Source organism: Fundulus heteroclitus, chromosome 5 (assembly GCF_011125445.2).
Source record: "Fundulus heteroclitus isolate FHET01 chromosome 5, MU-UCD_Fhet_4.1, whole genome shotgun sequence".
NCBI classification, from domain to species: Eukaryota; Metazoa; Chordata; class Actinopteri; order Cyprinodontiformes; family Fundulidae; genus Fundulus; species Fundulus heteroclitus.
The window spans coordinates 3,389,184-3,403,067 of record NC_046365.1 but is presented as its reverse complement, the minus strand read 5'-3'; the positions used below and the strand labels follow the sequence as shown (position 1 = coordinate 3,403,067).

The 13,884-nt window shown below is 43.8% G+C and overlaps 1 protein-coding gene across 2 annotated transcripts; it reads right to left on the bottom strand.

Moving 5' to 3' along the window:
- Positions 1-820: 820 nt before the first annotated feature.
- On the bottom strand, positions 821-13,604 carry zbtb45 (zinc finger and BTB domain containing 45). Of its 2 annotated transcripts, none has more exons than XM_012869784.3 (6): positions 13,459-13,604; positions 11,028-12,411; positions 10,553-10,687; positions 7,188-7,328; positions 6,506-6,779; positions 821-4,797 (listed from the first exon to the last, which is right to left on the bottom strand). In XM_012869784.3, exons 2-6 carry the CDS (start codon positions 12,111-12,113, stop codon positions 4,379-4,381), a joined length of 2,055 nt encoding a protein of 684 aa, XP_012725238.2. In that variant the 5' UTR covers positions 12,114-12,411; positions 13,459-13,604; the 3' UTR covers positions 821-4,378. The 2 variants fall into 2 exon arrangements, with proteins under 2 accessions (XP_012725238.2, XP_035992629.1); XM_036136736.1 differs by lacking the exon at positions 13,459-13,604 and adding an exon at positions 13,271-13,446.
- Positions 13,605-13,884: the final 280 nt, after the last annotated feature.

Below are 13,884 nucleotides of genomic sequence, written 5' to 3'. Positions count from 1 at the left end.
TTTGTGATTACATGGGAAATAAGATAACTGGTGACTGATAGATTCTTCTCATTCGTGTTTAATTTCTTTGTATGCTTAAAAGTATATTTAGCTAATATAATGCAAGAAAAATGAAGTCCAAACTCTGATAATAGCTGATCCTTGCCATTTTTTGGCAGAGGCATCAAAATGTGAGTTTTAGGATCTTTCAGCAACTTTACCAACTTTTATTGCATGGCAGTGATTTCAGCAGAGTTGTATTGAAGCAAGAGAAGCAACTCCACATATTTATTGTCAGGATATTTCACCATTGGCATCAAAGAGAACTCTCATCCATGCTTGCCAAAAAAAAAAAAACACACACTTTGTTGACATAAAGCCACTTTTTAACCTATTTGGGTATATTCTTAGGGCCAATGTTCCGCTGCTTGCACCCCAGCTTTAACTTGTGTAGATGTCTAGAGATGTTGCCGCCCCCTCCCTCTCTCTAGGGGGCACAGCCTCTCCGTTATTCAAAGGGGCCTTGGAATGAAAAAAGCTGAAGAGCTTACCTTCAGCTCGGCTTTTTCCCCCCAGGCTGTCTCTCTGATGAACACTTAACAGTCAGAGCAGCAAGATCAATATCATGCTTAAAAACACACGTATATTCTGTGTGCACAAACTTAAAATAATAAAGCAGATTCTGACTTTTGGCACAACATAAAGAGGGCCCCACTTTTCAAGTGCTTGTGCTGCATCCTGAAAGGGTGGATGAGGATGAAAGGATGCCCTTATCGAAATCCATCTGTGTTGATTTCAATTTGATTAGACATTTTTTAAAAAGGAACAAACAAAAACAAAATAAGCCAGAGTGAAGTTTTTATTTGGAGAAAAATCTTTGAAATCACTCATTTTCAAATTCAATGAATTCATCAAGAACAACATCTAAGTTCTAGGAAAAAGTTAAAATCATGCCATTAGTCCTTTTATACATAAAGATGTAGCGGTAAGATGACAGTTTTTTTTTTCCTTTTTTCTTTATAAAATGACTTTCTGACATTTCACCTCTGCAAAAGAATTATTGATGTAGAAAAACAATTGTCATCCCTCTCAACAAAGCAGAATACAGAAAAAAAAGCATAATACACTACGTTACAATGCGCTGACATGGCTTCAAAGCACACATATTACACTACTGTACAAGGTTCCCCCCACAGACACAATGCAACAAAAGCACAGCCACTGCTGAGGATAGATCAAACCTGTGAAACAGCTTAACACTGCTTATTTACTGAACCCTGACCACAGTGTGGTGTTGGCAACTGGCAAATGAGGTAAATGTTTCTAAAAAAGCACCAAAAGTTTGGCTTAAAATGTGCTTCAAATGTAGATATTTATATATATATGTACATATATAGCTTATACAGAACGGCAAATAAAAAGAATTTCAGTCCAGCTTCTCCAAACCCTTTTTTTTGTTTGTTTGTTTTTCCATTCTGTCTTTCAAATACAGAAGACTGGAGAACCAAAGTGAACCTGCAGTTTAGGTTTACAGTGTTCAGAAGCCACTGAATTCATACTGCCAGTTCTACTCTGAGTAAGTAAGCAGCATTCTTCCATGTCTGAGTGGGACATTAAATATCAATGTTTAGAGTGAAGTCCAAGCAGAAAAAAAAATAATCCAGATTGGTCTTTGATGGATTCACTTTTACAGAAAAATCTTAATTAAAGGGAATATTTTAAAAGATATTTCATTGCTTGCAAAGTTGTCAAGCACAAAGTCTGTCATTTGTTGAGGATATCCACATAAATGTCAGTTAGAGGGCTCTTACAAAGGTTGACCTCCATATCAAAAAATGTTTTCATTAATAAACATCAAGGGAGAGTGAGCGAAAAGCTGGGACACTACAGGTCTTTTAAAGATCAACTTCAATGCATTAAAAAGAAAAGAAAAAAAGCAACAACCTTAGGCCGAATACTTCAAGGGGACACTGATATCTAGAGCTAAGCAATGTGCAAACTTAATTGTGCATAGAGATCAAATTGTAATAAATATTAATGTGGTGCTAGCATTATGACATGTTTCGCTTTCTCAAAACATGTATATGGGTGATTGTACAGTTTTATTTAAAATTTTATTTTACTAAAACATTTAAAAGTTTTTTTTTAATATATATATAGTGCTGTTGGAAAAGCTTTTGTTTATTTTTTTCAAGCAACAATCCCATGTATTATTAGCCAGAGTCTCAGAAGACAAACAGCCAAACACTCAACACAAATCCTGATATTAATCAGATTTTTCAATGATTTTTCCATGTTTAAAACCCTCCAAAAAGTTTTTTTATTTTAATTGCTCTGCCTTATTTCTACACCAAAGAATCACATTAGCAACAAGCAAACTGAGTGTTATAATAAGCAAGAATCTTTACATAGAAGAACGTTCAAAGCGTTCAGAAAGAAGAAGAAAGAAAAGGCAAATGGCTCTATTTTAGCTTTAGTTTTTTCACGTTTCTTCGTTTGATGTAGCTTAAAGATGCAAAGCATAATGCCTTTCTTTGGACCACTGAGGTAATTGTTGGTGTGTGTGTAAAACATGCTGAAATGTTTCCCCTAACAACTTAAAAGAGAAACTAGTGTCCCTCTGAGCTTTCAGAGGCTCGGTCTTGGTTCGAGGTATATGATGCCGGGGCCGACCGCTGGCGCCTGTGGAAAATCTTACAAATCATTCTGACAGATCATAGTGAATTTCATTCACTCTGCTGTGCTGCGTCTTACAGTGTAACCCCCCCACCCCCACCCCACCCCTTCCCCCAACCCACCCACATCACGATTTACTGTAGTCTCACTTTTTCATTCTGCATCAATATATTTCTAAAAAGCACCATGTGTCACCCTGGTTTGTTCCTGAATAATCCCAGGTTCCATTCACCTTCAACTCGGTTAGTTCAGGAGTCACTTTTTGATCATTTATATATATATATACACACATTTCATAGGTAGAGCAATAGTGGTACAGGTGGGTGGTGCTTATTTTGTCACTTTGCCATCTCACAAGAAGCTTTTGGTCATTTCCTACCGGAATCGTTTTGGAACAAACTGAGATGTCCTCCATACCAACCCTGCATCGATTAGTAAGAACCAGAGGATACTTTCCTTGAGGAAAGTAGGAAGGTACCAACCAGCAATGGCATGACACGAAATGTGAACACCGATTAGCAAAGCAGAAAACTGATCTGGCGCGGTTACCGACAGTTTCCGGAGCAAAACATCGGTCAAAGCACTAGCACTGGAAAGGAGTTTAAAGGACGGTCGTATTCAGTTGACCTATTTCTACTTTATTTACCTGTAATAGTCCCTGAAGTGGATTAGGAGCAAAATGTCACAATATTTGGAAGGTTTCATGTGTTTTTGATTCGACATGAGAGAATATTCCCAACATTCTTCGCTTAAACAAATCTGTGGCTCCAGGGTTTCACTGTTGCATATCTGCCTTCTTTGTTATGTCGGCTAACTATATGCCGATTTAAATAAACACTCCACCATAGCCCTTCTTTACAGCTGATACTGTAGCATACATGACGTCCTCTCCAGCTAAGCCAGGCTGCTGCCGATTGATTGGGCAATTCTCTGGTATAAGTACGATACTGCCAATCAGACATGCCATATATTATATCAAACATACGCACCACAGCTATAGCATTTACCTAAATGAAACTCAAATACCACAGTAATTGTAATGATGATAACTGCGTTATTTGATCCCATGCTATGCTATGCAGCCACTCTACACAGTCAGTCCATGTCAGTTAGCAATCACTGGTCCCGTTTGTGCCTGTTATATTCCTGTCAGCTAACCCCGCCACCTACAAACAAAAACCCCACCGACAACAAGTCCTAAATCTGATATCTCAGGGTTCTAACTACGGCTTTGCCCGTCTACTTGTCTTGAGGTGTTAAAATAGATTTTAACAGATCAAAGAAAGCTGACCCTGAATAAAATGTATTGAAGGTGAATGGAACTTATAATCTCTCTGGACTTTATGAAAACAGGGTTTTTGCACTATTCTAATGTTTTTATTCCAATGCTTTATGAAGCACTGTCCATGCACGTGTTGGTTTTACCAGCTTGCTCTTAGCAACACGTCACAACACAGGAAAATAAAAGTCAGGCTACAACTAGTAATGTAACTTTCTGGGAACTGAACATCTTCCTCTCCCAAACCCTGAAACCCTGACTGAAGGTGGAGTTAAGCTGATACAAAAAGACACATAAGCCTGTAAGCGCTCTTACCACCAAATAAAGAAAAGAAAACAAAGATAAAAAAAAACAATTACAAGTGTTAAGCGTTGGTTTGAGGAATGAGCTAACTAACCTCCTCCTCCTCTCCCCTGAATTTCCCTTTCTCTATTCCTCCTGTATTTAAGTGGAGGAAGCTCCATGGCTGGGCATGCTAGGCATGCTGCCAACCATAGCGGCTGTGCCAGCCATACCTGAGGTTCCTCCCATACCTGGAGGACTGTGCTTGGTAGGTGAGGTCATGTCGGCTCCCCGCCCCTGACCTGGGCCTAGGTTCTGGGGGGTGTGGTGGGCATGCTGCAAGGCATGGCGCTCCAGCAAGGTGCGGTGGGTGAATGCCCGGTGGCAAACATTGCACTGGAAGGTGCGCTCGGCACGGTGGGTACGCATGTGCACGTTGAGGGAGCTTTTCTGCGTGAAGCGTTTGCCGCACATGGTGCACTGGAAGGCCCTGACGCCAGTATGCACCACCATGTGTTTGAGGAGGTAGTCCCGAAGGGAGAAGGAGCGCCAGCAGATGGAGCACTGATGAGGTTTTTGACCTACAAACACAGGAAGATGCAAGCTCAGACAATCATTTCTACTTCAGGTTCTCATTCCTTGAACCTTTTCCCTTAGGCCTTTTATTTTGTCATATTACAGCCACAAATGTTAGTATATCACAAAAAATACTAACAAGGTAATGTAGAACTTTTAAAGTGGAAGGAAAGGGAAACATGAGCCCCGTTTCCACCGCCTCGGTTTGGCAGCGCTCTACTCCGCTCTGCGAGTGTTTCAGCAACAGTTATTTTTTTTCTGACTTAGCTCGGGTTCCTCCGGCCCTGTTCAGCAGTAGGGTCAAACCGAGCTGACTCGAGCAGAGTTTTGGGTGAACACACTGCTTCTCAGTGATTGGCTGAGGGGTGAGGAGGAATGAGAATTTTTTTTCTCTGAGGAAGTTCAGAAAAACTGAAGAGCAATGACATTAATATTAAGGACCACTATGAAGAGTGTGGGTCAAACCAACAAAAAAAAAAAAAAATTTTACTATTTACAAACCATGAACAATGCCTGAAGGAACCAAAAGAAAATAAATAAGACACTTCTATATGCAGATGAACACGCTGTATCAGATCCACTGATTTACCGAGGTTTTCTCTCATTTTATACTGAAAACTATTAAATTTTGTTTCTGAAGAGTGTTTGATTCAAAAATGTGACCTGTGATACAAATATTTTTCCTGATAGATTATTTTAACCTTAAAAAATATCCAAGACAATCTTGCATACACAATTATACAAACAATATTTGTAGTTTTTTCTTTAATTTGTGGTTTAATTTATTTATTTATGTTTTATTGTTTACTGTTTCTTGCAGATTTGTTTAAAGTGTCAATGTGCCAAACAAGAGGTGGGGGACGGGGGGCTAAAGCCACTCCAGGAGGCATTACTCTTCCAGAAATTTCTAGGCTGGTCAGAACACAAACTGTGCAGAGTAAAACTGAGTGCCAAATCGAGTAGGGTCAGTGGAAACAGGGCTAGGGCTATAACCATTATTTTTTTTTTTTTACAAAAAAAAACAAGAGAAATAAACACCAATTTCAAATGTGTGGCATGCAGTTGCACTTAGCGCCTCTTACTCTGATGCCCCAACAGAAAATCAAGTGAAAGTAATTGTTGTCAGAAATCACCTAATATATTAATATACGTAACTGAATCACAGCATAAATAAATTCTGACCTCAGAGGTTTGCTAGAACATCAGTGAACAAACAGCATCACCAAGACCAAGGAACCCAGCAGACGGGTCAGGGAACACGTTGTGGAGAAGTTTAAATCTGAGTTTGGTTCTAAACCAGGATAGCTATTTTGAAAAACGACAAATGGGCACAAATTTCTGTGACTAGATAAACAAAGCAGGCAAAGACAAACCCCAAAAGACTTGCAGCTGTAATTGCAGTGAAAGATGGTAAAAGCACTCACTCTGAGGGCTAAACAAACAATTAACGCCACGCTTTCCAATTTTTAAAATCTTGAAAACCTTGCATCCATTCTCATTGTTTCTGCACTACGTTGTTTCCAATAACTATATTAAAGTTTGAGGTGTTATGTGACAAAATGGGAAAAGGTTCAATGTTTGCAGAGGCCTGTATGTAGAGTCAGGGCCATACTGATCTGATCTGATCTGATCTGAAGTCATTCACCAAGTTGCTGCATGGAAATGTTAAGTACCAAATAAAGAAAAACATAGTTACCAATTAAAAAAGCTTACCCGAGTGGATAAACATGTGCTTGCTGTAGTTCTTCCTGGAACGTAAAGATTTGCCACAGTGCGTGCAGTCAAAGGAGGTCTCAGATCCCTGCGAGGAAGGAGAGGGCCCTGCTGAACAGGAGGACGCTGAAGAAGTGGGGACAGGGGTCATTGGTGCTGGGGGCGGAGCCTGCTGAGAGGGCTCTGTTGCCGCCATGTTGTCAATCCCTCCCATGGGTCCTCCCACATAGAATGGGGGAGGCTGGGAGTGGCTCACCGGGTACTGGAAAAGAAGCTGTGAAGAAGGAATAGATCGTCTCAGGGAAGGTCAACCTTGCATGTTCTCAAGCACACGGTTCTCCTGCAGGGTGCCATACAGGCAGAACTCATCACAAACTACGTGCTTTATTCCCTAGAATCAAACATCTGCAGTATCCAGAAGAAATGCAAAGACTTGTTCACGGACTGATGTCAATCAAATCTTCCAACTGGAGACAATAAAAAGGACAGCTACAGACCCATGGTGCTCAGGGGTCTCCATATTCTTGTGACGCATGCTTTCACAAGTCCTGCTCTTTTAAACAAGCTCCAACAACCATCGTCAAACAGATTTTAACACTTTCCAAATTTCTTCGGTCCAACTTCTGTAACCACATCTGTCTCTGCGGAGCAGACGGATTAGCGTGTGACCCAAGGCACTGACCTGGTTGTTGATGGACTGCGAGGATGGAGGTGGAGTCAACGGCTTGTTGACCCTTCCTCTGGGGTTGAAAGCCATGGCTTGAGGAGGCTCACTCTGAGGCCAGAAGCTCTCTGAGAACACTCCATGTTCGTCATAGAAATCCTAAAAGCCACACAAAAAGCACACCAAGTTATCAAAAGAAACCAGATGTTTGATGGTTTTCGTGTGTCAGCTTCAGCTCATGGGTTTAAACATCTGTAGCATCGACAACTTTCTCCCTGGTCTTCATGATGCTGGTTCTCCTCTAATGTTCTCCAACGACCCTCTGAGGTCAGATATAGAACAACTGCCATTTCTAAAATCATTTCTCATTTTCACTCCCATCTATAAAAGCTGATAGAAGACTAAACTGAAGTTCGAGGCTGTAACAGGACAACGTGTGGAAAGTTCAAGGTACATGAATGCTTTTGTGAGGCTCTGAATAACATCATCTCTTAGGTTCTCTCAGAATCCATGTCCGACAGGTTCATCTTGTTTTTTTTCTTTTAAAAGATAAAAATCGGGCTTGTTGCTGTAAGAGCCTGCCGTCATATAGAAAATGAAGTACACTCCCTTTAAATTCCTGCGTTTTATGTAGGATTATTTTGACCTAATCTTTTCTGTTTAAATAGTAATTACAGGTTTCAAACTGCTGTTTTTTCTAGTACACTTGAGGTTAGACTGAAATCCTTTTAAAGCCTCGTAAAGATCCGAGGGCGCATAAACTTCCTCGTGCTGCGCGTGTGTCAGGGTGAATGCTGCTGGAGTCTAGACCACTGGTAGGGTAACTTACTGAAGCGTTTCTTGTTATTTCAGGATTATCAGATAGAAAACAACACATTCTATTCAAATAAGCACATTTATTTAGGTCAATGTGGGACATGTTACCTGAAGCATTTCTAGAAAGAAGTTTTTTCTCTTTACAATAGTGAAAAAATTAAAATGAGGCAATTGGAACTATAATAATAAAAAAAGAAAGAATGCACCATTTAAAAAAGAACACTAAGTAGGACACATTTTTTTTATAGATTTGATACTTAACCGTATAACCAAAATGCAAGATTGATAAAAAATATAAAACAGCTTTTGTAGCTCTTCTTATAATATTCTAGTGAAAGATACACAGACAAAGTGATACGTCTTAGTCATTTTCATTTACCAACAATTAGACACCAATTTAAAAAATGGAAAGAACCGCTTGTTAATCAGAGTATAACATCATGTTATAGTTAAGGTTCTAGAGTATTGATCTGGTCAGTTCAGCACTGGAGAGGGTTGTTGATCATTGTCGGCTGTTCTGACGTTAATGTTAACAACAGGTCCACTAAAGAGGCGACCCAGAAACTGAAATGGTTCTGCAGGCGGCCACAGGCTGGTTTTCAACTGCTTTCCAGTGGATTTACATTTGACCAGGGTCAGTGTCACTGCTGGTACCATGAGGTGATACCTGGACCCTACAGAGGTTCTACAGGCAGTCCAACTCCACCAGGACGGTGCATCAATGTGGATCAATGTGGACCGTTGGCAGGTTTGCTGTGTCTGCCAGCACAGGCTCACCATAATGGAGGAGGCTACAGCAGATGTAATGTAAAATGAATACGTTTTTAACAAGTAAACCTGACATTTAAATTTATTACAAAAAATGCAGTCTATAAAAAAAAATCTTTGCTGGGCAGAGTAAGTAACAATTATATGGAGGCTGTCCAGCTTCAATTTTTCTTTCTTTTTTTTCTAGAAAAAAAGAAAAAAAGAGGACAGTAAGTACAGTGCATGTGTGACAGGACGCTTCGGTTTACGCTTATCTTACCACATGCACAAATGAAGACATTGACAAAATCAACTTGCACAATGTGATCCGATCAGTCGTGCAGTGAAAGGACTGGCTGCTTTAGGATAAAAAAATAAACTAATTAAAATAACTAAATAAATAGAAAGAAAATCCCTGCAGCTCACCTAAACATCGGAAGCAGGAATTTCTTCAAGTAGTCTTTTAACTGTACAAGTGCAATGCTTGGAACATCTTGCGTAATAACGCAGAAATAAAGGCAGGCAGGTTTTTGCTCAACAGATAACTGGAAGTGTCATCATAACTGGAAATCTCCATCCCTCGTCTTTCTTAAGAAACTCACTTGTTTTCCTTGAGTTGCTCAAAGTGTTTTCGTTTGGGATCCCACCCATCCAAGAAAAAAAAACTGATTCTATGATCACTTTTTTGAACGCATGCATGTTTCGGCAAATACTTCTGGTTTTCTGGCATTCTGCTCTGCAGCAACAGTGGGCTCCTTATCACTTGCAACCGATATCTATCACAAAACTTATTCTAAATATATTTATTACCTTTTGAGATTTGTTTTCACATAAACGCACTATAAATTGTCATAAAAAGAAAACTGGATTTGTGCATCTCCAGCTAGAACTTTACCTCTCCTTCACTTGGTAAGATACTTTACAACCCCATTTGCATTAAAATATATTTACATGAGCCTTAAAAGATCTTAACCGTAAGGGATTATAGTTCAAGGCGCATAGAAATGAGAAATAAAAAGAAGAAAACATTGTGCCTGTATATGGCAGCAGCTGCTTCTCACCATGCCCTGACTTGTAAAGTGAAAAGAAAAACTGGCCAAAAAAAGGAAAAAGCTGATGGATCTCTGAAGATGTCCCGTTGTGGGCACATTATTTGATTTCTAATTGAGACTTGTTCGGCGGGGTTTCACAGAAAACTGAAGGTAAAGCTGAAACCTTCTGACACAGTGGCAGATGTTCTCTGTGCAGTCTGCAGTGTTCAGCGCCATAAATAATAAGATCCTTGAAAAAAAATATATAAACACAGGTGTTTTTCTGTATGGAAAAGCCAAGCGCCACCTTTTAAATGCAGAGGACATGCCCTGAGTGGCATCCACCTTCCCGTAGCAAGTGCTGAATTATTCAAATGTTCAATAGGGGGGAGCTAGAAACCTCCAATTTGGCTTTTGAACTTAATTCATGTGTGTTCAGTTTATTCACATAGTACCAATTTACGACGCATCATCTCACAGGACTTTACAACAACAAAATCTGATCAGTCCAACCCCGCAGACTCCCACAGAGTCTAGGTCAGCTACCTCCATGCCAATGGGTCCTAGTTATGAAACAATGCAGTACGGTTCTATATAGCATTCAAATTGCTTAAAAAGTTTCCCATATAAGGAGAGCCAGCAGACTGCGTCGAGTCCTGGATGAGTGGACCGTCGCCTGCATTTTCTCATCCACTATATATGGCAAAATGACATTTCATAAACTGCTTGTTTTCATCCTTCCTCTATCATGCTTTCCACCGCTGCCTTTCCTCCTCAGAACTAACGTACCTGCCCAAAGCTGGCCATGGAGTCCTGGCCACCCTCCTGCTCTTGGTGTCGTCTCCCATCCTCCAAGGAATAGACGGCCCCGTCTGAGTCCTGCACGCCTTCGTCCTTAACCACCACGCCCTCTCCCCCCAGCACCTGAAAAGAGGAAGGTCCAAGTCAAGCCTGCAGCTGACGACAGAGCTAAAAGGCAGCAAAAAGTGGCAACGCTGCGCCGTCCGGGCTCCAGCCCCTTTCAGCAGCCTCTAATAAGGCCAGTCACTTACAGCTAATAGGCAGAAGTCCATAGATTATCAAGGCAGTAGCTGCTGGAGTTGAGACAACAGATTCAATTGTGCAAAGTGCAGAAACATCTCAGCGATATACGCCAATGCAGTGTGAGAAGAGGGAAAAGCATATAAAGAAAGCACAGGAAAACGTTGCAGCTCTGCATGCCTGAAAGCTGTAACCATAGCAACCCTTTCCCTTATCCCCCTACCTGGAGTCTTAGCGGCTGCCTCTGCTTGCGGCTGTGGCTCGCCCCCCTGTCTCTGTCTCCGTCTCTTCCCCGCTCGCGCCCGTCCAGGTCCTCCTCTTCGCTGTATCTGTCTATCCCCACAAGGTCGTCGGAGAGGTCGGCCGCGTTGCCGCGGAGGCTGTCCCTGCCGACGCTGTCCACGCTGCCCACGCCCGAGCTGCAGCCCGCCGACAGGTTCCCCGTGCTACTGGTGCCGGCTCCGTTGGCGGTCTGCGCCAGCAGGTCTCGGAGCTTGTACCTCACATCCTGGGTACAGCTGGAGGTTTGCTTCATGAGGACGGGACCGGCCCCGGGGGCCATGCCGTCGCTGCCACACATGGAGCTGGGCCCCATGTCCCCCAGTGCCATCAGACTAACAGTGCTACTTTGATCCATGGCGCCGGGGCCGCTCTCGCTGACACTAACGCCAGCAGCGCCTAGCCCCCCGCCCATGGAGCTAGCCCCGCATTCGGTCATGAAATTGGAGAAGTTGGCGTAGCCTCCGACCCCGCCTGCACTACTAACAGAGCAGCTCCCACTGCTGCTGGCCTCCCTCCCTTTGCCCATACCACGCTCCTCTTGCTTCGGGAGGACCCCCCCGAGCATCCCACCCCCAGCTCCCGTTCCCGCAGCTGCTGCGGCGGCTGCTGCCGCCGCTGCAGCTGCACTCGCCGCCTCCGCCGCCGCCTTCCTCTGAGAGATGATCTGGGTGCACTCGTCGATGACCGTCTTGATCTGCAAGATGCTGGCAGCTGTCAGGATGCAGAGGGCCTGCGACTGCAGCACCACCAGGGAGCCGCTGTACATGAAATCCACCAGCTGCTTCACCGTTTCCGCAGGCACCAGCGGCGGCACCGATATCTCCGAGTGGCCCAGCAGGAGCTTGTCCTGGAAGAAGGGGCTGCCGGCTGCCAGGACGCAGGCGTGGGCCCTGAGGGAGGCGTCGTGTATCCGGACGGTCACGTCGCAGAAGAGGCCCTCGCGCCGCTGGGTGCGCAGGGCCTCCAGCACCGACTGGCTGGAGTTGTGCAGATGGATGTAGTGCACGGTCTCTGTGCTGGACACCATGGCGGGGGGCGGAGAATCGCTCGGCACGGGGTGGGAGTGGGGGTGGGGGAGGGGGGTTAGGTGTCTCGGGTTTTGCGTCAGCTTGAGGTATGAGGAGGACAGAGAGGGGAACAGATGCAGCGCGCAGGCCACGACGCGGCCGCTTCGGCTCAGAACGTCATGAGACCGACGGAGGCGTTCAAACGGCTTCTGTGGCGCGGCGCGGTGTGGCGCGGCGCACTAGGAGCTGCCTTTGATAATGCGAAGGGCTGCGGTGCTGTCAGGTGGCGGCTCCCAACGGCTTCACTGCATCTGGAAACTATCGGAACACAATTATAACTGACATTAATGCTTACTAAGCAGTTCAGTTAAGAAAAAAAAAAAAAACACAAAAGAACATATCATGAATGAAACCCTTGTGCTATTTGTTATAGTTTCTACACATCTGGATCTCTGAACCACAAAAGGCCTCACAAGTTACCTTGTGAGTCAGGGAATTGCTGCAAATGGTGTTTTAAACTCTAATAACACATCAATAAATGATTTAAAGGACTGCACACTTTAGATATCAATAAATCTAATTAAGAACAAACGTCCAAACGGTTCTTATAATAGTCACTGACAATGACTGCCTCCAACAGATTAGTCTCCTTTTCTGACAGGTTGCTGCCCCTGAAGGTGAACGATGTGAACACCTGAGCAGCTACGGGTTAACGGGTCAAATTAGTCGCGTGCATCTCCGCGAACACCTGTTTCGGACAAATGACGGCACGTGCTACGCGCGGGTCCGGCGGCGCCGCGGGTCAGCAGACTTGGCCGTTCCGCACAGCGGGTGGCCGGTGCCGAAATGCACGGGCAGAATCCGCGCGTTAGCTGCGAAAAGAGAGGCTTGACGAGCGACGTGTGTGTCTGTAGCCGATGACAACCCGTCGTTAACGCGGTCCGCGAAGGTTTGGTCAGCTAGAAGTGGCATCGATTGGCAAACTTAGCACCAGAAGTGAGCAAACAGGTTATCGGTAACCGGCTAACATTAGCAAGCGTTAGCTGTTGACATTAGCCGTGCAGTTATGCCACGGAAATGTGCTCAGCGTGTTAAAAAAAAAATTCGCAAAGCGCAATTCGACATTTGTTAGAACACAAATTAGTATTAGACGTAGAATTAGAAATGGCAACCTTACCAAGTATCACGGGAGCTCGCTCCCACGCTCTAAGCAAAGCTAACCAAGCTAGACTATTAGCCCACAGACACAACTAGTGAAGTTAGCTTGCCAGCGGCTAATGCAGCCTGCGTTTTCACGTCTGGAGCGCGCCGCCAACACGCCAGAGTTGAGCGGGTTCAAGGTGCCGTTAAATGCCAGCTACTCACCGGTGATCCGGACGGTGACAGTTCGGCGCTTGTTTAGTTTGGTGACGGGTGGATGCAGCAGGAAGCCCTCATGTAACGCACCCAGTCTGGTTAGAGCTCAAACAAACACAAATGCACTCAGACACACACACATATACACACACACACACACACACACACACACACACACAGCCAGCCGTGGCTTCACACACAGACAGACGCAGAGCCTCGGAAATAGAGTTTTTTTCCCCCCTCTCTCTCGAATAAACTAAACCACCCCGGCAAGTGTGTTTTTTTTGTGTACCTGAAGAAACTACATATGGACTGTCACTCTGCACACAGTGGGGCAAATACCTTTCTGTCTACACACTGTGGAGATAAGAATGCCTGCCGATGCAAACAAACACACCTATACACCCACGCACCACAAGTAAAGCATACCTGGAA

What these genes read in the sequence shown, in the direction of transcription:
- zbtb45 (XM_012869784.3), bottom strand. Translation starts at nt 12,113, where the DNA reads ATGGTGTCCAGCACAGAGACCGTGCACTACATCCATCTGCACAACTCC. An exon ending in GGCAGCCGCTAAGACTCCAG is followed by an intron (nt 10,688 to 11,027) that starts GTAGGGGGATAA and finishes TCCTCTTTTCAG; the next exon opens with GTGCTGGGGGGAGAGGGCGT. An exon ending in CCATGGCCAGCTTTGGGCAG is followed by an intron (nt 7,329 to 10,552) that starts GTACGTTAGTTC and finishes TGTGGCTTTTAG; the next exon opens with GATTTCTATGACGAACATGG.